Source organism: Callospermophilus lateralis, chromosome 7 (genome assembly GCF_048772815.1).
Source record: "Callospermophilus lateralis isolate mCalLat2 chromosome 7, mCalLat2.hap1, whole genome shotgun sequence".
In the NCBI taxonomy this organism is placed as follows: Eukaryota; Metazoa; Chordata; class Mammalia; order Rodentia; family Sciuridae; genus Callospermophilus; species Callospermophilus lateralis.
The window spans coordinates 128,299,597-128,322,625 of record NC_135311.1 but is presented as its reverse complement, the minus strand read 5'-3'; the positions used below and the strand labels follow the sequence as shown (position 1 = coordinate 128,322,625).

The 23,029-nt window shown below is 53.4% G+C and overlaps 1 protein-coding gene across 1 annotated transcript; it reads right to left on the bottom strand.

Moving 5' to 3' along the window:
• Positions 1 to 6,978: 6,978 nt before the first annotated feature.
• Lactbl1 (lactamase beta like 1) lies at positions 6,979 to 23,029 on the bottom strand. Its single transcript, XM_076863255.2, has 7 exons — positions 22,967 to 23,029; positions 19,330 to 19,465; positions 16,983 to 17,092; positions 15,352 to 15,509; positions 14,098 to 14,309; positions 8,932 to 9,037; positions 6,979 to 7,982 (listed from the first exon to the last, which is right to left on the bottom strand). Exons 1-7 carry the CDS (start codon positions 22,976 to 22,978, stop codon positions 7,001 to 7,003), a joined length of 1,716 nt encoding a protein of 571 aa, XP_076719370.2. The 5' UTR covers positions 22,979 to 23,029; the 3' UTR covers positions 6,979 to 7,000.

The window sequence follows — 23,029 nt, the reverse complement described above, 5'->3', positions numbered from 1 at the left end:
GCAGAAGCGGCTTGTTGCAGTCCATGGGAACTCCGTCTCCCTCAGGGAAACCTCCATTTTGCTCTTAAAGCCTTTTGCTGATTAGATGAGGCCCACACAGATTACAGGGGATAATCTTGAGTTGACGTTCAGTAAAGGAGATCATCCCCCGTAATCTGTTAATCACATCTACAAAACACCTTCTCAGCCACACCTGGATGCGGGTTTGCCTGACTGGGTGCTGCAGCGAGCTGGGCTGACGCACAAGTCCAACATGCAAAGGGCCAGGGTGGAACAGGGAGACAGGAAGTCGCCGGTCAGTCCTGGAAGGAGAAAATGGTGGCTTGAGGGGGAGAGGCAGGCGCAGAGATGGCGAGAAGCCACTGGCTCTGGCTAGTGGGAGGGGAGGCCGACCTGATTTGCTGATGACTGGATGTGGGTGTGAGGACGAGAGGGGGGAGGAGGCCTCCAAAGAGTTTGGCCTGAGCAACAGGAAAGACAGAGCGGCCACCATCTGCAGTGGGGCAGACGGCAGAGGAGGTGGGTCTGGCGGAGATGGAGAATTCTGCTGGGACGCGTCAGAGATGCGGCTTGAACATCAAGTCAGCAGCCACATGTAGGAGTGTGGAGGTAGGGAAGCAATCAGAGGGGGAGGTATCGACGTGGGGCAGGCTGGTGAAGTCGCCGAAGGAGAGAGGAGATGAGCTTAAATGCCAGAGCAACAACAGCAATGGCCTTGGGACCAAGCTGGGTGCGGAGCGCCCTGCAGCATGACAGACACAGGGCCAAAGCCCAGAACACTGTCTGGGTCGGAATGAGGATCCGGAAGTCACCTAGGAATAGAGGAAGTAGGGGCTGGAAATGGGGATCCTTAGAAGTAAGATGACTGAGGGCAGTGACCTTCTCAAGGTCAAAAGGACAACCATGGAAAGTAGGGTAGCTGGCGAGACAGGACCTGGGTCCAGGATGGGACCAAGGGTCAGGGCATGGTCAGCATCATTTCAGTGGTTATTAGAAGCATTAGGAATTGGGACCCAAGTCATGTTGGAGGTCTGAAGCCAGCACAGCAAGCCAAGAGCTGAAACCCACCACAGCGCCCAGCCCAGCCCAGCCCAGCCCACAGCAGGGCTCAGTAGTGAGACTCCTTTACAAGCCAGGGAGCTGCAGGACTGCGCCTGAGCCAGGCCTGCCTTCCTTCTGTGGAGCCACTCTGCCCCCTGGTGGCCGAGGCTGGTAACAGGCCGGAGCCAAGACCCAGAGAAGCAGCGCCTGTCAGCATGGGCTGGGTCCTGGCTTGAGGAGCTAGAGGCATAGATGGTCCCAGACTTGCAGTGGCTCGACTCAGGAGTCTTCTATTTTTACCATGGTGTGAAAGAGACTTGCATTCAGCACAAACGGCCCTCTGAGTTTTGAATTTTGATCTTTCCTGGGGCAGCGATATGCTGCACGATACTCTCTGGCAATGCCAGGCAGTGGCAGCAAGCCCGGATTCCAGTTAGTCACCCGATCACATGGGAGTGGGGAGAACAACCCGCGCTCTACAGAGCACCGCGTCGCTAAGTTAGGACGTTCACTAAACTAGGTGTGTTAGGTGTGTACTTTCAACCAAGATGTTTTCAGCGCATGCTGGGTCTCTCCGGGACAGAACCACACCATAAGTTGTGCGGTCTCACCTGCATAGTGATGTGACAGGAGGCAGAGAAGGCTAAGCCTAAAGGTTTCCCCTCACCAACAGCCCCAGGTACTCCTTTAAGATCCCCACTCCTGGCAGGCGAGGTAGTATGCACTTGTAATCCCAGTGGCTTGAGAGGCTGAGGCAGGAGGATCACAAGTTTGGGGCCAGTCTCAGCAAATTAGCAAGACCTAAGCAACTGAGCAAGACCTTGTCTCAAAATAAAAAGGGGTGCAGGTATAGCTGGGTGGTAGAGCATCCCTGAGCTCAATTCCCAGTTTAAAAATAAAATCCCCAGTCCCGACGTATTAATACTATGTCTGAGGCTCAGGCTGCTAACTTTGGATTTCTCAACAAAATAAAGCAACCTGGCTGAGATGAAGGGCTAGGAAATTTCGTCTTGAGGCTGTAGGTACCTAGCCAGCCTGCTGTTTGTCTCTAGACTTCCAGCTTATCAGAGGTGGCTCTGGGAGGGAACAGCTGGCCACCCTGAAACCTTCACCATGTATATTTTATCAACTGATGCTCACAACCTTCTCAGGTTGTGATGGTTCTTCTCAGGTGTGAAGTCTCAAGTGTTTAAAATCCACTCTTCAAGTATAGTTCATAAACACTGTCCACATTGTCATTGAAGGGGGGGGCCAAATAAGTAAAACAATGATGATTATGGTGGAACTTCACAAATTCCTTGATGACATGGGAACCTTCTCTCTTGAATCAGGTGAATGTTTTTATTTTTCAAATACTGGAAGACTATTTCCCCACTTGTCCTGTGTCGGTCACAGCCTAGTGGCTGTGCACACGTGCAGTGTGGAGTTTGATCCGCATTCATCTTTTATCCATCACACTTTCTCAGGTCTAGAAAGTCGACAAAACAAGAAAAAAAAAAAATCAATCCCTGATTTGTAAACGACTGCCACGTTCCATGGTGTAACTACTCAAACTATCAATGAGAGTCGCAGAGCAGAATGAGGAAGAGCAGGTCAGCACAAACCTCAGCAGATTTTATAAGGGTTAAAATCACACAAAGTGTATTCTCGGGTCAGAATGGAATCAAACTAGAAAGCAAGAGTACTAAGATAACAGGAAAATATGACTCTAGTCATCAAAACTATGTTGGTCGATGGAATGGCAGACACAGAGGACAACGGAATGGGACAGAGAAGCTAGAGACAGACCCGTGTGTGTCCAAATAATTTTTTGATAATGTGCAAAAGGCATTCAACGGAGGATGGCCAATTCAACAAATGGTGCTGGAGTAACGGGACATCTGTGTTGATCAGCTTTCTGTTACTGTAACAGAATACATGAAATAACTAAAGAAAAAAGGTTCATTATGGCTCACAGTTGGGGTCTTTAAGCCTACGATCACTTGTTCTGTTGCTTTGGGGCCTGTAGTGAGACAGTAATGCCTCGTGGTAGGAGTGTGGGGTGGAGGAATCTGCTCACCTCATAGCATCAGGGAAGTGAAAGAGAAAGACTAGGAGCCAGGGTCCCGGTATCCCCATCCAGGACATGCTCCCGAATGACTGGAGGATCTCACCATCTGGGCTGGGGATATAGCTCAGTTGGTAGAGGGCCTGCCTCACCTGCACAAGGCCCTGGGTTCAATCCCCAGCACCACAAAATTAAAAAAAAAAAAAAAGTTCCACTGTATATAAGTAGCACCATTGTCTGGTGACCAAGACTTTAACACATGCACATTTTCTTAAAATAGTTTTTTAGATGAACCTTTATTTTATTCATTTATTTTTATGTGGTGCTGAGAATCGAACCCAGTGCCTCACACATGCTAGGCAAGCGCTCTCCCACTGAGCCACAACCCCAGCCAACACATGTGCATCTGGAGGACACTTATCCAAACCAGAGCAATATCCATAGGCAGAAATGTGGATTTCAATCTAAACCGCACATCTTATACAAAAATTAATTCCAAAGGGCTCACAAACTTTATAAGCTACAAAATGAAAAAACATTTAGAAAATCTCATAGGAGAAAATCTTTGGGAACTAGAGGTAGATAGAGTTCAGAGACTTGACACCCAAAGCAAAGAAGAGAAGAAAATGATAAATTGGTTTATTTGGGTTCATGGCCAAATAAACAGATTACTGTAACAGATTACTACAAAATTGATGGTTTTTAAACAATGTCCTCTCACAGTTTGAGGACTAGCAGTCTGAAATGAGTGCCACTGGGCCAGACCAAGGTGTCAGCAGGGCCTTTATGTTGGCTATAGGAGAGAATCTTCCCTTTGCCTCTTCTAGTGCTGGTGGCTGCCAGGATCTCCTGGTTTGTGGTTGCATCATTTCAACCTCTGCCTATGTAGTCATATTGCCTTCTCCTCTTCTGAGTTGAACCATCCTGTGCAACTCTTTTACAAGGAAATCTGCAATTGCATTTAGGACTCCAATAATCCAGGACAATCTCGTCATCTCAAAATCGTTAATCACAACTGCAAAGTCCTGTTTTTGCTATAGAATGTAACATGCACAGGTTCCAAAGACGAGAACATGTATTGATTGATTTGTTTGTTTGTTTGCAGTATTGGGGATAGAACAACCCAGGAGTGTTCCACCACTGAGCTACACATCCCCAGCCCTTTTATTTTATTTTTTAAGACAGAATCTCACTAAATTGCTGAGGCTGGCCTTGAACTCATTATGATCCTCCTGCCTTAGCCTCCCAAATCACTGGGATTACAGGTGTGCACCACCACCCCCAGCCACAAGTGCGTCTTTTGAGGGACCATTATTCAGCCTATCACAATTGGACTTGAGCAAAAATTTTAAACAATGCTTTGCAGAAGATCTTAGGAGGATGAAAAGACAAACTACTAATTAGAAAATACTTGGAGACTATATATTTGACAAAGGACCATATCCAGTATATGGTCCTAAACTAAACAATCTTTCAGTCCAATTAGAAGATCAGCAAAGAACATAAAGAGAGATTTCACTAAAGAGGCTATCCAGATGGCAAGAAAACAAAAAGCTCATGAAGATGTTGAACTTCAGTAGCTACAAGGAAAAGGCACTACACATCTATTAAAATTACCAAAATAAATAGAGTGACTTCCAAATGTTGACAAAACCGTGTGGCTATGATCACTCATACACCGCTGGCTGGAAAGTAAAATGGCACGGGCACTCTTTTCTTATTTTTGTGGAACCTAGGGCCTCACACTACCCCTGATCCACACCCCCAGCTGGGTACAGCCACCCTAGAACAGTTTGGCAGTAACTAAGTCTATAACTACCATTTGACCCATCACTGCACTCCTGGGCATTTATCCCAGAGAAATAAAAGCAAGTTCACATAAAGGCCTGTAAACAAATCCTCATGGCAACTTTGTTCTTGACAGCCCCAGACTGAAAACAACCCAGATGTCCTTCAACAAGCAAATGGTTAGACATTTGTGCTAATTGCAAGAAACCACTACTAAGAAAAGAAACAAAGTACTAAGACCTCCAGCAACTTGAGAATTACCCGGGGTGGGAGGGGGTCCCAAAAACCTCACATACCATCAGACTCCATTTATATGCTATTCTTTTTTTTTTTTTTTAACATTTATTTTTTAGTTTTTGGCGGACACAACATCTTTGTTTGTATGTGGTGCTGAGGATTGAACCCGGGCCGCACGCATGCCAGGCGAGCGCGCTACCACTTGAGCCACATCTTCAGCCCATATGCTATTCTTGAAATGACAAAATTTCAGAACTGGAGAACAGATTGGTGGGTGCCAAGGGCTAAGGAGAGGGTAGGATTGCTAAGTAAGTGGGTGTGGCCAGGAAAGGGGAAGGAGGGTCTTTCCTGCTAAAGTAACTCTCCTGGATCTTGACCATGTTCTACTAATATCTTGCTTCCCATTGTTTTACCAAATGCCCATATTGGAGGAACCCGGGGAAGGACACACTGACTCTTTCTGACACTTGCCTGTGGATCTATCATTATCTCGAAATAAAGTTTACTTTTTTAAAAAAGACATGCAAAATACAAGCCCAAATTCCATATTAGATTCAACAGACAAAAAAATTCGTCAAAATGTTAAAACTCTGCTCTTCAAAACACACCATTAAGAAAATGAAAGTCACAGGGCGCTGTGGCTGAAATCCCAGCAACTCCAGAGGCTGAGACAGGAGTTCAAAAGTTCAAAGCCAGCCTCAGCAAGGCCCGAAGCAACTCAGTGAGACCCTGTCTCAAAATTAAAAAATAAAAAGGGCTGGGGACCAGGACGCCGCTCAGTGGTTAAGTACCCCGGGGTTCAATCCCTGGTACCAAAAAAAAAAAAAGAAAGAAAGAAAAGAAAATGAAAAGTCAAGCCAAAAACTGGAAGAAAACATTTGCAATACATATATTTGACAAAGGATTTATGTCTATAGTATATAAAGAGCTTTTACAAATCAATAAATACAGCACAGTTAAAACCATAGTGAGATATGCTGTTTAGGGATGTAAAATGGTACAAGTGCTTTGGAAAACTGCATGACAGTCACACCTAGAAATTTATCCAGGAGAAATGAAAGCAGGCATTCACAGAAGGACTTGTACAAGAATGCCCTTTCATAATAGCCCCATCTGGAAACGGCCCAAATGTCCATCAACAGGTGAGAGGATAAACAAAGTGTGGCATAGCTATACTGTGGAATACAAAGGAACAAACTATTGATACAGGCAAAGACATGAGCCTCAGAAACAGCACGCTGAGCAAAAGCCGACTGGCACAAAAGACTACACTGTATGATTCCATTTATGTGAAATTCTTAAACAGGCGAAACTAATCTACAGTGACAGAAAGCAGATCAGTGGTTGCCTGGGGCTGGGAGGGGGAGGGACCTGCCTGCAAAGGAATAGGAGGGGTGGAAATTTCCTATATCTTGATTGTGGTGGTGGGTATAAATATCTGTCACGATCATCCAACGGGGGTGGGGGGTGCAGCTCAGGGGCAGAGTGCGTAGCCTGCACAGTGCCCTGCGTTTGATCCCCACCACTGCAAAAAAAAAAAAAAAAAAAAAAAAAAAAAATTAAATTTAAAAATCATCCCAACTATACCTGGATGGTGTGTTTTATTTTAAGTAAATGATGATCAGATAAGGTGGATTTTTAAAAGACAAAATACAACCCCGTATCTTGCCTTAATCCCGACAGACACAGAGATACTACGCCAAGGCTTACATTTCTGAACGCTTACTCTACGTTCCTGTACTTAATTTCCCCCCCCTTGGACAATGGACAGTCGGCCCACTGTCCGTGGGCTGAGGACCCCACTTTGACACCCCTCGGACTCCTGTCTCCAAGCCCAGGCGGGCAAGCTGGAGGTCAGGGGAAGGGAGGCTCCAGGCCCCAGGGGGCTCACTGGGCCTTGAACACCGGCTTGTGCTGCACTCGCAGCACCTGGTACGTGTTCAGGCCGGGCACGTCGAAGCCGGGGGACAGCCCGTGGCCGTCCAACGGGTAGAAGTTGACCAGCTGCCCGTGCTGGGCTTCCAGCGAGAGCCAGGCGTCGCCGAGGGGCAGCGTGCACGGGAACTCGCGGGCCACGTGCAGCTGGAAGACGCGCCCGCGCACGTGGCGCAGCGCCAACGTGCGGAACGCGGGGGGCACCAGCGCCTCGACGCGGGGCCCGAACTGGCGCAAGCGCAGCTCGCCCGCCGGCCCCGCGTGCACCTCGTAGAAGGTCCGGTTGGCGAAGGTGAAGTAGCCGGCGAAGGGGCGCGCGCTGGGCGGCGGGGCGGGGCTGCGCTCGGCCTCGCGGAGGGCCCTCTCCATGGCCGGCAGGAGCACGTCGTAGGCCTGCGCCACCAGGTCGGGCCCGGGCGGCCGCGGCCCGGCCAGCAGCAGCACGAGGCCCAGGCGCAGCGGGGGCACCAGCGAGAAGGTGGCCGCGTAGCCGTCCAGGTCGCCGTCCTTGCGCACCACGCGGTAGCCGCGCTGCGCGTGGAACTCCCAGGGCGTACCCGTCTCGTTGGCGAAGTAGGCCCCGGGGCAGGCCAGCAGCGGCGCCAGCAGCGTCTTGGCCGCGTCGGGCCGCAGGAGCCGCTGGGGCCCACTGCCCAGGAGCGCCATGGCCAGCTTGGCCAGGTCCGCGGGGGTCGAGTACATCTGGCCCGACGGACGGTACCAGCCCAGGTCGTAGAGCGGGGCCGGCCGCCCGCTGCCGTAGAAGCCCGCCGCTAAGCGGGCGCGCACCGAGGGCGTGAGGTCGAAGCCCGTGTCCCCCATCCCCAGAGGCTCCAGCACGTTCTCTGAGATCCAGCGCTGGTAGTCACCCTGCGTGGTGTGGGCTGCCAGGACGTGGGCCAGGAGGGAGAAGGCCAGCGTGCTGTAATGGCATCTGTTAGGGGGCAGTGGAAACCGCAGTGAGACCCTGGGCGGACTTCTCCAGACCCTAGTTAGCCCCTTCCACCAGCTCAGGCTGTCTGACATGCCACCCGGAAGGAGCCCGCTTCATTGCGTCAGACCCAGAAGAGACTTAAGAAGTCACTGGAAGTAACTCTCCATTTCAGGTTTGGAAAGACTCAGCCCAGAGAGGAGCAGGACACTGCCCAGGGCACAGGACAGCTGGAGGAGACCTGGGCTCATCAGGGCATGGGGAAAGTGGCAAAACAGACCCTTCTGATGCCTTACACTTTTATAATGGTTTACTTTGTCAAATGGAAGATTAAAGTTGTAGACTGTTAATGGGGTGGGGCCAGAAATAATGACCATGTGGCCCAAGGATTATCAAATAATAATAATCTCTCCTCCTCCCTCCAGTGCATGACATTCACCAATAGTCAGTAAAAGCGATGCAGTCTCAGATCTCTAAGATAGTGTCCTAGGAAGTCCCAGGATGGATGAAATGGGCGTGCCTGACTCCAAGCCTGCAGCCTTGCTTCAGTGAGGAGGAAGGTGAGGTTCTCAAGGTCAAGTGCCTCCCCCAAGGTCACAGGGCAAGTGAGAGCAGAGTTGGAAGGAGGACCCCAGCCTATGTCCACCTCAGTCGAATCCTCTCTCCCTCAGGGAAGAGGGCCCCGAGGTTGGAGGTTTGGCACTGGGAGAAGCAAAGAGAAATTGGGGGGAAGGTGCTTGATCGCTGTTGAGCTGATGAATGGAAGGAACTGGGTTCTGGGTCCGGCTCGCCCGTGCCGGCTCTGCCTCCCGCTGGAGGCTTTGGTGATAGGGACTGTGTTCAGGGGTGTCCCAGGTCTCTGCTGACTCTGACCCTCCAGGATTTTTCACAGGTGTGTGTCTCTCTTCAGGAGGTTCCTGACGTGTGGCTGGTATCAGGGCACGCTCCTCACCTGGTTCCTGGGTCCACCACCAGCACGTCATCCTTGAGCAGGCTCAGGGCTTCCTGGGTGCTGCCTCTCCACAGCAGTGAGGTGGAGCGTAGCCTCCTGGGTAGCCCTAGGGAAGAGCAGTGGTCAGACCTGCTGGGCCTGTGTTTCATTTGAGAAGTCACTGAACCTCTCTGAGCCAAGGCTTATCTATAACATGAGGGGATAATGCCTATGTCATAGGGCTGATGTGAGGGGGAGATGAGATACTATGCTTAGCAGGGCACTTGGCACATGCTAACTGCTCACAGAATAATAGTTTGGGACTGGAGGTGTAGCTCAGTGGTATAGCAGTTGCCTGGCATGCTCCAGAACCTGGGTTCCATCCCCACTACTATAAAAAATGTTGATTGTTATCAACTATAGAACATTTAATTACCACAAAAACTTCTTGAGGTCAGTGATCAATTCAGTTTTGTGGAACTGGCTCCTCTGTCCACTTGAGATTTTATGTCTTGGATGTGACAGGTATTGGAAGGATCACAGGCTTGGGAGTCCGCCCATCCATGCACCTGTCACCAATTTATGAGCATGTGTTTTGTGCCAAGGACTGTTCTGTGTACTAGGGATTCAGCAGTGAACAAAGTCCCTGCTGTGTGGAGTGGACATTCTCATAAATATGCATGCTATGGAGGGCATTATCTCCACGTCAGAAGAGAGGGACTCTCCTTTATACAAGATGGTCAGAGAAGGCCTTGTGGAGAAGGAGACCCTTGAGCAAGCGATCCCTGGAGGAGATGTGGAAGTGAGTCAGCAGTTGAAAGAAGAGGATGTCTTAGGCAGCAGGACAGCAAGTACAAAGGCCCTGAGGTAGGAATGTCATGGTATCTTCAAGGAACAGCATGGGACAGCCATGTGGCTGCATGAAATGAGAAGGGGAGACTAGGGAGTGAGAGACACCGGAGGTGCAGATAACTGGAAGGGTTTCGCTTCCTTCTGAGTGGGCTGGGGCCTCTGCAGGGGTTTGGGGCAGAGGGATGACATAATCTGACTTGTATGTTACCAGGGGGCCCTGGCTGCTGTGTAATGTCAGGGTGATTGTGGAGGCCGGAAGCTGCAGGAGAGGGCCACCATGCTTGTCATGGCCTGAACCACAGGCTAGCCATGGAGGTGGTGAGGAGCGGCTCGATTCTGGACAGGTTTCTGAGAGCAAGCCCTACAGAATGGGCCACCAGAGGGGCTGTGGTGGTGTGGGAGGTACCAGGAGTGACCTCAGGGCTTGTCCAGCAGCCAGAGGTGGAGTCCCAAGTCCTGGGCTTCAGTTTTCACTCCAGCGCTGCGGGGTGCACAGCCCTGAGCTGGTGGCTTGCCCTCTCTGAGCCGCCTCTGCTCCCTGTGAGACTTAGAAGAACGAACCCCAGGGCAGAGGAGCCCAGAGGGGAAGGTGGGGGGATCGTCCAGGTGCTACGGGCCTAGAGCAGCTGTAGGCGGCAGATTTCTCCACTGGTCCCTTTGGGACAGGGAGGAGCCAGGGGGGATATTTTTTGAAATTAAATTATGGTTTATTGGTTTATTTTAGATTCACACAATATTGGGGTTCGTTTTGGCCTAATGATGCAAGCACAGGGTACAGTGTGTTCTGATCGGTCTGCAGTACTTCCCCTTCCCCTGTCTTTCTCCCTCCCCTGCTCCCTTTCCTTTTTTTACTGATCTTTTTTCTATTTATACATATTTTTAAAATCAGTGCCTTGCAGATGTACATAAAGGTGACATTCACTGTAGTGTGTTCACATAGGTACACAGAGAAGTTGGGGCAGAGTCCTTCCCCGGGTCTTCCCTCCTCCCATCCCTCCTCCATCCTTCCTCCCTCCCCTCCTCCACCCCTCCCTCTACTCCACCATCTCCCTTGTATTTTCATGGGCTGGGGGTGGGATATTTCTTAACTGACCTGCAGCCAGCCCTGTGCGGGGTTCCAGTTATAAATGAAGAAAACCCACAATGTGCCCCTAGAGGGAGCCCTAGGGTCACAGCCAGGGTGGATGTCCCTGTTCGCTGCCCAGGCCTAGACAGCTCCAGGCTTCCTGTTTTCAGGACTGGGTACTGACCCAGGAGCGCTCCACCACTGAGCTACGTCCCCTATGTTTTTTTGAGACAGGGTCTTGCCAAGTTACGATCCTCGTGCCTCAGTCTCTCCCATGGCTGAGATTGCACCATGTACCCACCAAAGTTTGCATTTATAATATTACGTTCTTAAAGAGAACCCCCAAAATGACAACCTCCTCAGGCCCCCCCAGAGTAACAGGCACAGCTCTAGACCAGTACCTGCTGTGTGGGTGCTGGGTGCTCCGACTCGTCCACTGCGTCCTGACTCGTTATTGTGCTTTCATTATTATAATACAGACCTGAACCAGTCCTTCCATTGATTGACTTATTTATTTATTTTCCATACTGGGACTTAAACCCAGTTTCATCTACAATGGAGCTACATCCCCAGCCCTTTTTTTATTTTTTTTGAGACAAGGTTTCACTAAGTTACCAAGGCTGGCCTTGAACTCATGATCCTCCTGCCTCAGTCTCTGGAGTAACTGGGATCACAGGTGTGGGCCCCCAGACCCAGCCACTGTCGCTTTATTACCAAGGAAAATAAAAAGCAAGGCTCAGTGAAGTTAAGTGACCTGCCCAAGATCACACAGCAAGGAGACAGAGTGGGAATTTCAGGGCTTGTATGCTTATCCACCAGGCCACCCTCCACCCATGGAGACTCTGATCCTGTCCTGCTCTGCCATCTCGGGAGGACCCATCCCTCTGTGGAGCCTCAGGTTCTGTACGTGGAAGTGCCAGGCCTGCAGCAAGGCCAGGAGGGACGTCCTGAACTCACTGCGAGATGGTGAAACGGCAGCCCTTTCCAAGGACTCCGTTTTCTGAAGTTTATGGATTGATGGCCCAAATATGAGCCAAGCACAGCATATGGGACGGGCAGGTGACGCTGGCCTTCTGCACGTTAGCCAGGCCACATACCTGGAGGCACAAGGTACCTCACCTTCTCCGTCACCATCCATGGTGGCAGACAGGCGAAGAGGCCGACAGCAGGTCCTTCAGAACCTTCCAGAGCATCCCTCCATGTCCAGCCCGTGTCCCTCCTGGCCGCGCTCCTTCCTGACCCAGGCCTGCCCCCTTCCTGTCCCCGGCCTGTCTCACAGCCCCAGCCTCCCCTGCCCGGCCACCTGCATCCTGACTTGTTATCATGCTTTCTTTATCGTCACGTAAATCATTTTATTAAGTAATTCCTTTACGTGACTCAAAACCCTAAATCACCAAAGTGTACGCAGTAAAGTGACCACGTCGCTCCCCGGAAGCAGCCTGGTGTTTCAGTCTCTTTAGTTCCTTCCCAAGATGTTGGGTGCACGTTTCAACTAAAACATATCTTCATCCCTAATACACACACGTGTTGCATGCAGATTAGGTGCACATTATACATATTATACACATTGTATTTGTACATATATTTTATTTTTATTCTCTATATGGTAGCATAGTCTATATGCTGTTATGAGTTTTTCTCCTACTTAATATCACATCTTCAATCTCAGTACATAAACATTATTAACCGTTTTTAGGGCAACATAGTATATGATTGTGTATATATTACAGTTCATGGAGTCATTCCCCTATTGATGGACATATTGGTTGCTTCTATCTTTTGTTATTACAAACTTTGCTAAAGTAAATTGTGGACATACTTTATACTACACATGAATACAGAATTTTCTAGACGTGAGATGGCTGAGTCAAGGGTATATATTTTTGGTGGCAGGGATGGAACCCAGGGTCTTAGGCATGTTGAGCGTGTGCTCTGCCACTGAGCTACACCCTAAACCCTGCATTTTTTTTAATATTTATTTTTTTGGGTAGAGATGAACACAATGCCTTTATTTACTTATTTTTATGTGGTGCTGAGGATCGAACCCAGGGCCTCGCCCTTGCTAGGCAAGCGCTCTACCGCTGAACCACAACCCCAGCCCCCGGAAACCCTGCATTTTAAATTGTGATAAACCTGCCAGTTGCCTTCCGTACATCAACTTCAGTTCCCACCACTGATGTATAAAAGGACCTGTTTACCATGACCTCACCAACTTGGTGTACCCGCTCTTTTGATCTTTGCCGGTCGGGAAATGTGCCTCTCCGTGTAGTTTTAATTTGTGTTTATTTTGTAAGAAATGAGCCTGGGGATCCTTGCACTATTTAAAACACTCTTGAGAGCCTTTCCTGTGGATTGGGGATCCTGCCTCTGTCCTCACCTGCGTTTCCGTGGCTTGTAACCTCTGTATCAATTTGTTGGTGATCTTTATTTGTTTACTAAGGGGCACTTGGCCTTCACTGTGGACTACCTACAATATCTACCTGTTGACTTGCTGTTGACCTAATAGGCAGATCCTGGCCCCTCAGCTTGATTCTGACCCATGAGCTGGTGTGTTGTTGATCCATGTTCCCAGCCTTCACCTCGGCCAACCTTCACCTTTTTGCCAACCTTCACCTTTTTGCCAACCTTCACCTCCGCCAACCTTCACCTCCGCCAACCTTCACCTTTTTGCCAACCTTCACCTCCGCCAACCTTCACCTCGGCCAACCTTCACCTTTTTGCCAACCTTCACCTCCGCCAACCTCCACCTTTTTGCCAACCTTCACCTTTTTGCCAACCTTCACCTTTTTGCCAACCTTCACCTCCGCCAACCTCCACCTTTTTGCCAACCTTCACCTTTTTGCCAACCTTCACCTTTTTGCCAACCTTCACCTTTTTGCCAACCTTCACCTCCGCCAACCTCCACCTTTTTGCCAACCTTCACCTTTTTGCCAACCTTCACCTCCGCCAACCTTCACCTTTTTGCCAACCTTCACCTTTTTGCCAACCTTCACCTTTTTGCCAACCTTCACCTCCGCCAACCTTCACCTTTTTGCCAACCTTCACCTTTTTGCCAACCTTCACCTTTTTGCCAACCTTCACCTCCGCCAACCTTCACCTCCGCCAACCTCCACCTCTGCGTTCCCACCTTCATCTCTTGCACTTGGCCCGCCACCCAGGCACTGTGGGTAGGAAGTGTGGCCACTTGAGGGAGCAGAGCGGGGATCCTGACGGATGCCCAGGAGCCCCACCTGAAGGGTTGGGGTCAGGCCGAGCTGGTTGAGACTCACCTGAGAGCTGACTGGCCATCCTGCGGAGCGTGACAGGCGAAGGCCTGGGGGCCGGGCCCACCTCCTCCAGCCCGTCCGTCAGGCCCAGCGGGTTGCGAATGGTGAAGGTGCTGGCGTACCGCTCCAGAGGGTCGTCCAGGGAGGCCACGGTGCCCTCCTCCCACAGACGGTACAGCATGAGGACCGGGAAGACCTTGGAGATGCTGGAGATCCTGGGCGCAGGGCGCAGAGGGCGACCTGTCAGCCCCCCACCCACTCCTGCCCTGTACCCCTAGGCTCCTGGAGGAGCAATGAGCCCACTCTCCAGGATCTGAGGCTGGGAGGTCGCCCAGCCTCTGGGGGCCACCTGGGGATGCTGGAGGTCACCAGGGGCAGGGGCTGGAGTGGGAGGGCACTCCTGAGTACGAACCCCTGCGCCAGGCCCTTCTCCAGGCCCTTTCTACTCTGGGCGGCCTGGTTGGTCTGTCCTCTGCCTCTCACTGGCTGGGTGGCCTTGGGCAAGTTGCTAGACCTCTCTGAGAGCTGCACAGGTAGTAAAGTGGGTTGGGTGAGACTGTGCGTGTGAGTGCTGCTGCGTCCCAGGCAGGGGCAGTGCTCAGTAAGTGACAGTGAATAGAAGGGGCTGTGTGAAGACTGGTTCTGGGGCTGGGGCTCAGTGGCAGAGGCTCGCCTGGCACATGTGAGGCACTGAGTTCGATTCTCAGCACCACATATAAATACATAAAATACAGGTCCATCCTTCAACAACTGATTTTTAAAAAAGGACTGGTTCCCTCTAGGTCCCTGTTATCCCCCAGTATCCCTGGGGTGTCCTCAATTTGCATTGTGAGCTTGAGGATCCTGTGGACAGCATCCAGTAAAGGTGACCATGGTGTGAGCTGAACGTCCCAAGCTGTTCCCATCTGGGCCACTGCTGCCGACTCACAGGGACCTGGGGTGAAGGCCCAGGAAGTGGTTATAGTTCCTGTGTGGCACATGGGAAGGGTGGGGAGACAAGGGACCTCTTTCTAGTTTGGGACTAAGGGCTCTGCAGAAGGGACCCCTTCCTCACCTGTTTCCACAATGATGAGGAATTGAGTACTCACTGGTCCTCTCTGGACCTCAGTCTTCTCCTCTATAAAACTGTCAGGACTTCATCATGGGCCCTGGCAGCCTAGACCCCCAGCCACCATTCTCTTGGGTCCCTGCCTTCTAGGTCCCTTTGCCCACCCATCCCTCACCCCTCCACAGGACCCTGCAGGCGGCCCAGCTGACCGGTACATGGTGTACTCATTGGGTGTCCCAGAATTCGGGTCAGAGCCGTTCTTCTTCCCGAAGTTCCCAGTCCAGAGCACAGTGTCGTTGTGAATGACGACCGCGGACATGGCAGCCAGGCCTGGGGCCGACGTGGCCTGGCGCAGGATCTGGTCCACCTTGAGGTAGAGCGGGAGGCTCTGAGTGTGGTGCGGTGGCCCCCCACACCCCCGGGTGGTTCTGCTCAGCCACCGCCACACAGCAGCGACTGAGGGCCCCGGCCTCCAGGGACCCCGGCCTCCACTGAGCGGCTCCCCCCGGGGCCTGTCTTACACACAGGCTTCCGCAAACAATGTTTAGCTGGAAGAAGAAGCTTTTCCTTAGCAAAATAGAAAAGATGGGGGCTTGAAAATGGTGACTGACTTGAACCCCGACGCCCTGGGAAACCTGCTGGGCCCACTCAGGCCCACATTGGGGAATTGGCATGTGCAGAGGCCCTGGGGCCTGTGGGAGCACTGATTGCAGATGCCCCGTGACTGTCAGCTGTGAGGTGTGGGGGCCATGACAGCTCACGCCTGTTGGCACTTAGAATGTGCCCGGGAGGGACAAAGCGATTCCCATTCACCATCCCACTCCCTCCTCCCGCTTCTCCCCACTTAACAGGTAAGGAAACTGAGTCTGAGCTGTGACGTCATCTGCCCACGGCTGGCGGGACCAGAACTGCCTGCAGTTCTCCACGGACTGCCGGGCACCTCGGGCGTGATGGACACATCTTGAGCAGCTCTGTCCACCCTCGTCCCCACCCTGCATGCCGCGCCTCTCTGGGCCTCCCTTTCCTCCTGCGGAGGCGGGGATTGTGAGGGATGCCACCAGGGCCAAAGCCCGGCACCTGCCACATACCAGGGTCACAGCAGGCAACTATGGCCACCATCGTTGCTTTCAAAATTTCTATGATCCCTGGGTGACCCAGAGCACCCTCTGTCCCCTGTCCTCTCAAACGCCTCTCAGGCTTTTGCAGGTGGCGATCTGGCCCCGCACCAGTCCTGCCTTCCCTTCCCTGGGCCCCCCACCCCCTCCCTTCATCTGCCCCTCCGGTGGCAGTTTCGAGTTCCCCCACCACACCATGGGGCATCAGCTCCAGGTTCTGATGCGATTCCTTTGGCTCAGAGTCTCCTGGCTGAGTGACTTGGGAGGGTCCGATAGGCACAGAGCAGAGCCATGTTGCGGGGTGTGTGTGATCGCATCTCAGTGGCCTCTGTGGCGTGGACTCTGCCCCCTCTCCCATCTCCCATGTGGCCTCCTGTCCTCTGGGTGCCACATCCTCAGCCACAGCTCCGGGCCTTTCCCCACATGCTGTTCCCGTCGGGAGACGCCCTTCCGCCCCAGGCTCCCTGGGTGGCACAGCCTCCTCCACAGGGCAGCCCTCGCCCTCCCTGACCCCAGCCAGTCCTGTTTGTCCCCACTCTTGCCCCTGTGGTAGACATGCTTGTCATCTTGTCTGTCCCTTTGCTCCCAGCCCGGGGGTCTGGGGACAGGTCAGTGTGGTCTTCCTGCCCTGTCCCCAGAGCTCGGCTCAGGAAACACACGCTGAGCAAGGGGGTGAGTGGACAAGTGCCCACCGCATGCCCAGTGCCCTCCGGGTGGTCACTGACCTTTTCCAGGGCCTCCTTCAACACAGGGAGGGGGTGGGCCAGGGGCACAGACTCGGGGTGCCGGGGACACATCCTCACAGGGGCAGAGGTCACCTCTGGCCCCGAAGAACCTGGAGGGGACATCACAGTAAGGACAGAGGTCAGGAGGAGAGTAGGTCACCCTAACTGGAGGGGGTGGTGGCAGCACAGCCCAGAGCCATGTCCTGGGGAAAGTCTCCCCCGACCCCCAGGAGCCTGGCCAGGTGCCAGCGCACAGGGCAGGGTGCCAGGAGGAGGAGGAGGCCCGTCCACACCCACCACCCTCTGCTTGGCCTCGGAGGTTCAGTAGGCCACAGTCCTGGCTGGCGGCCACTGTGCCCCTCCTCTCTTGCTCAGCCAGCTTCCTGCCTGGTGGTCACTCACTGAGCTCCTTGGGGCAGCCTAGCTGCTTCTGTCTCTCTTGCCCACGTTAGGGTGGGGAGGGACCTTGGAGCCACACTTAAGCTCCAGGCCTAGCTCATGCTGTCACCAGACCTGAGCAAGGGGGCAGGAGGACTGAGTCCACTCTGCCTCTCTCCAGGTGTGGCAGCCCCGCCACCTCGGGGAGTGGGGGGGGGGCAGTAGGCGGGTTGGCAGGGCCGGATTCCTGGGCTCCCCAGACCTGAGCTTACCCTGTGAGGCCAGTGTGGGCTGGTGAGGGTCTGAGGACCCCCAGGAACTACCTCTCCTTGCCTTCCATGGCCGCCTGACACTTCCCCAAGCTGAGCAAAGGTCCTGTGGTAGGATCAGCAGGGCCATAGTTCTGAAGCTCTTCCCACCCCCACCCCGGTGCTGAGGCTGAAGGCCAGGGCCTGGGGCCTGCGGGGCAAGTCCCCCTGCCACCCAGCGTCACCCAGCCCTCTCCGCACTTAGGAGTCTGGCTGCTTTAGGGCTCCTTAAGGCCAAAGGAACGAGGGCAATTTGACTTCCAAGCAGAGGCCAGGGATTTCCTCCTGGGAGACCCTCCTGCCTCCTGGTCTCTGAAAAGCAGAGGCCTCTGTCCCCACCCGCTGGCCTGCTGCACAGGAGGAGACCCAGGTCGGACCAGCCACGTGGCTCTGCCAGCCCCAGAGTCACAGGGCCAGTCAGCCTGGGAGGTCTTCACCTGGGGGGCGGGAGTCAGCAAGTTCCCAGCACAGGCCGATGATCAGAGTCTCAGCTAGAGCCGGCTTTGTCGGCCTGGGGCGGAGCTGGGGCTAGCTTGGCCTCGCTGGTGCACACACCTGAAAAGTCACCTGGGAATCTTAAAATGCAGAGAGTCCTGCCTCCAACAGCCGCCCAGGTGATGCCCGGGGAGGGTGCGGATCTGAATGGCCAGGGCTGTGAACCGTGTGCCTCCCACTGGTGACGGGTGGGTACACGGTGGGAGGGAAAGGGCAGAACTCCCGGGCAGTTCAGTGGGGCCATTCGGTGTTTGCTGAGTCTACTAGTAAGAAACTCGGCTTCTATTTTGGGTATTGTTTTAAGTTTTCCCCTAGTGGTTCATTTGTGTTTTCTGGCAATGTCAGTCTGCCAGGGAGTGGTAAGATGGTAGCTTGAGAAGCATGGCCCCGGGGGACAGGGGCCGGGCCAGCCTGCCCCCCCCACCCCCATCTTTTCATTTGAGGAACTGAGAAGCCGTTTATAGAGGAATCAACCTAGAAAGAAAGGGCTGCGGTGGGAGGGAGGGCGCCTCCGGCAAGGAAAAGGAGCCAAGGTGTAAGATCTCTGTGGTACGTTGGGAGCCGTGGCCCTCACTGAGCTTGGGGGCCTCTGTGACGCAGGGTGACACAGGCATGGAGACAGGCCTCCCCACTTCAGAGACCTGGCCTCTGGACCCCCCAGGATCCCAGCGGGTTGGAGGTCCCAGGGTTGCCATAGCAACAGAGGCGAACTTCCATCACCGGCAATAGTGGCTCCTTCACTGGGCCCGTGGCTGGGCCCGTGGCTGGGCCCGTGGCTGGGGCCGTGGCTGGGGCCGTGGCTGGGGCCGTGGGAGGATCTCTGAAGGGGGTGAGGGCCTGGAGCTCCCGCCATGGTGGCTGGAGGCAGAGCAGGGGAAATACTGTTGGCCCTTGCGGGACCCTGAGTTTTACCCTGACTGGGTGGCTTGAGAAGCCCTGGTGGCATTAGGGGAGGTCTGCGTTTCATACAGGAGAGCGTCAAGGCCCAGAGAGGTCACGGAAGTTGCCCAAAAGTGCACAGTTCCCGAGGCCTGGTGAGTGGGAATGGAGGCCGGAGCTCCTGAGTCTAGACCTGGGTCCTCCCTGCGCCCTGGGCTTGGCAGCAGCTCAAAGCCCAGGAGGACCCATGGGGACAGGAGCAGGGGCCGTACCAGTGTGGCACTCACCAGTCTGAAGCTTGGGAAGCTGATACTGCCACAGGAAGCAGCCAGTCATGACCACGGAGAACAGGAAGAGGAAGCCGCTGAGGGCCGGGAAGAGCCACCTCCTCCACACTCTGGGCAGCTGGGGCCGCCAGCCAGCCTGGAAGAGCAGGGACAGGGCGGTCACTGCACCCACCACTCCTGGCCCCAGTCCACGGCTTCAGATAACCCCAGCCCTGGGACCCAGGCCCTTCCCCGGGTGGCCCCTTCAGCTCCTGGCACAGGGCCCCGCTGCACCCTGGTGGCAGGTTCGGGAGATCTGGAGGAGGAAGCCCGGCGGCAGGCAGCAGGCAGCTTAGACATGGGGAGAGCGAGTCCTGAAGCTGTGAGGGAGGGAGGAAGAAGGCAGGTGGGGAGAGGGCCGGAGTCCTGGAGAGGGAGAGGGAGATGGTTGCGCTCTCACAGGGCCAACTAAAGGCCTAGGTCCCACCTCCAGCCTCTGTCCCAGACCTGGGCTAAGCCCCTTTAAGAGGAGTGCCACAGCGCCCGCCCGGTGAGAGGCACTGTGAGGGCCCTTATGTTACAGACAAGGCTCAGGAAAGTGACTTGCCCAAGGTCACACAGCCAGCGGCAGATCTGGGATTGAACCCAACACCCAGTCTCCAACCTACTCAACCAAGGTTCTAGAAGACCCTTAATGGTCATTGGTTGAATCATCTGATTTCCAGGTGAGCAGACGGAGGTTACAGGAAGGAAAGGGCTTATCTCTCTCTCTCTCTCTCTCTCTCTCACACACACACACACACACACACACACACACAGCTCTATGCCCAGCTCTGAGTTACATCCTCATCCCTTTTTGTTTTGAGACAGAGTCTTGCTGAGTTGCTGAGGCTGGCCTTGAACTTGTGATGGCCTTCTGCCTCAGCCTCCTGAGCTGCTGGGATCACAGGTGTGTGCCGCTATGCCTGCCTGGCTAACACAAACCATCTTAGTGGACCTCACCACCTGCTCACAAGGCTGGTTTGGAACCTCTGTTTTATAGATGATAAACGGGGCTCAGAGAGGTTAAGCAAAGGAAGTCTATTCTACCCAGCTGTCAACCCTGTGTCTGACAACATGCCCTCTTCTGAGCTTCTTTGACCCTGTACTTTAACATCTCTTTATTGAGCACCTACTAGGTATCAGGCACTGTTTGAGGCCACAGGGTTCAGCAGTGAACCAACCTCAGGAATATGCACCCCCAGGGAGATGGAGGGGTGGTGCCTGAAGCCTGTCCTCCCTGGCTGGCCCGCAGCACAGAGGAGGTTTCCTTTCCTCTCATCAGTGTGTCTCTGATGCCGACTCAGAGACTAGCACATAGTAGGCCTTCAGTAAGAAGGCCTACTATGTGCTCAGCACTGTTCCAGGTTATTTATAAACATTACCTCATTTGATCCTGGCAATTGAAGACGAGCAGGTACTATTATTTTCCTGGTTCTTAAGATATGCTTTTGAACTTCACATTGTCTGGTAAGTTGAGAGACTTGGGTTCCAGTCTCAGCTCTACCTCCTAAATCCACCAATCTGGCAAGTCCCTCATATCTCTGGGCTTCTGCCTCTTCAATTGCTGAAGAAGAGGACTGGGCTACTTGTGAAGAGTTTATTTAGTTAGTTATTTTTGTGGTGCTGGGGTGGAGCCCAGGACTTTGTGCACACAAGGCAAGCACTCTACCAACGGAGCTCTGTCCCCAGCCCAGGAGTTTATTTTTACGTCTGGAAATCTCACTGAATTTCAAAAGAATCTTCTAGCTCCAGAATCTGGTATTCTTGCTGAAGCCTTCTTTTTTATTTCCCCAGTGCTGGCGATGATTGAACTCAGGGCCTTACTCATGCTAGGCAAGTACTTTACCACCAAGTCATTATTTATTTTTAATTTTCAAAGATAGGATCAACCCAAATGTCTGACCTGGGGAATGAATAAACAAAGTCTGTCATGCCATACCATGGGATACTACACAGCAGTGTAAAGGGATGGGCTTCTGGTATGTGCAGTAATATAGACGAATTTCAAATGCACGACACTAAGTGAAATAAGCCAGACTCAAAAGGCTACAGACTGTATAATCCCACTTATACACCGCTATGGAAAAGGCCAGACTACAGGAACAGAAAACAACAGTTGCCTGGGACTGGGGCTGGGGAGGCTACACAAAAGCAAAAACTGGGGCTAGAGCTGTGGCTCAGCAGGTAGAGCATTTGCCTGACACATGAGGCCCTGGGTTCCATCCTCAGCACCACATGCAAATAAATAAAATAAAGGTATTGTGTCCCCTTACAACTAAGTGTGTGTGTGTGTGTGTGTGTGTGTGTGTGTGTGTGTGTAGAGAGAGAGAGAGAGAGAGAGAGAGAATAGAAGTGAATTTGGGAGTTGGTGGAATCGTTCTCCATCCTGTGGAGGTGATTAAGAAACTGTATGCATTTGTCAAAACTCATAGAAGTGTGTGGACTTATTGTTTGTAAATGCCTCAGTGTTTGTTATTGTTTGTCTTTAGTTTATTTTTGCAGTAATGGGAGCTGAATCCAGAACCTTGTACCTGTTAGACCCTTGTGTTCTGAGACACGGTCTTGCTAGGCTGCTGAGGCTGGCCTTGAACTTGTGATCCTCCTGCCTCAGCCTCTGGGGCAGTTGAGATTACAGGTGAAAAGCTCAGTCTTCGTAAAATGAGTCCATTAAAGACCCTGAGAGCACTAGGAGTGTCCACCTGCGTGTCAGAGGAGTGACACCAGATGTTAGACTCCACCTGTCACTGTCACAGGTTTGCACAAAGACACTCCCTTTGAGCAGAAGCAAAGAGCAGCAGGTGCAGAGCCAGCAAGACCTGGGGTGTCCTCACCTCACCCTCAGGCGTTGGGCGACAGCTGAGGTCCTGGGCAGAGAACGCCAGGGCTGGGATGGGGGCTCTGCGCTCTCTCCACCCCACCCACCTCCACGTGCAGCTGGGGGCTCTGCACCCCCAATCTGCAGCCTCCCTGGGGTCCAGCCTCATCTCGTGTCTTTCTCCAACCGCAGGATTTATCCCCGGCCAAGTCAGGATTTCGCCTTAAGCTGTTCACCAGCTGCTGCCTTTGTACTCTAAATTCTCCCTGTCCCTTCCTGGCTGGAGGACGCTGGTGTGGGGCGGCCCCTGAGGAGCCAGGCCCTCCGCATGCGGCGCCCAGCTGCCCCTGCGGTCCCACACCAGTCTCCTTGGCCTCCTTGGCCCTTTCCTGAAGCCCACTCGGACCGCCCGCTTTGTCCACTCATTCATTCGTTGGGTGGCGCTGGTTCCCAGGGCCGGTCCACACCACCCCCTGTCGCCCTGCGCTAGCCACAGGGTGCACTGGGGCCGGGGAGGAAGGACTCTGCCCTCACCAGCTGGGGCCACAGGACTGCACCTCAGGGCATCTCCATTTTCCCTTCTGCTTCATGAGGCCTCCCCCGTGCCTCCTGGAGATCAGGCCAGGACCAGCCAGGGAGAGGCTGGAGGAGGGGTCGGCCTCTGGGTGGAGGGGACAGAGCGCTCCAATCCATACTGCTCCTGGACTAGGCAGGGGCTCTGGAAATGTCAGTGGTGGCCACGCAGGTGACAGGGGGTGGGCCATTGAGGGCAGTGCCTGAGGCCGCGGGCCTGGGCCTTACCTGGGTCTTCATCTCCCCAAGGCAAGGACGGTCCAGCTCCTGGAGAATTCCGGTCTAGGCGCT

What these genes read in the sequence shown, in the direction of transcription:
- Lactbl1 (XM_076863255.2), bottom strand. An exon ending in TGAAGGAGGCCCTGGAAAAG is followed by an intron (nt 15,510 to 16,982) that starts GTCAGTGACCAC and finishes CTCTACCTCAAG; the next exon opens with GTGGACCAGATCCTGCGCCA. An exon ending in AATGAGTACACCATGTACCG is followed by an intron (nt 14,310 to 15,351) that starts GTCAGCTGGGCC and finishes CCCTGCGCCCAG; the next exon opens with GATCTCCAGCATCTCCAAGG.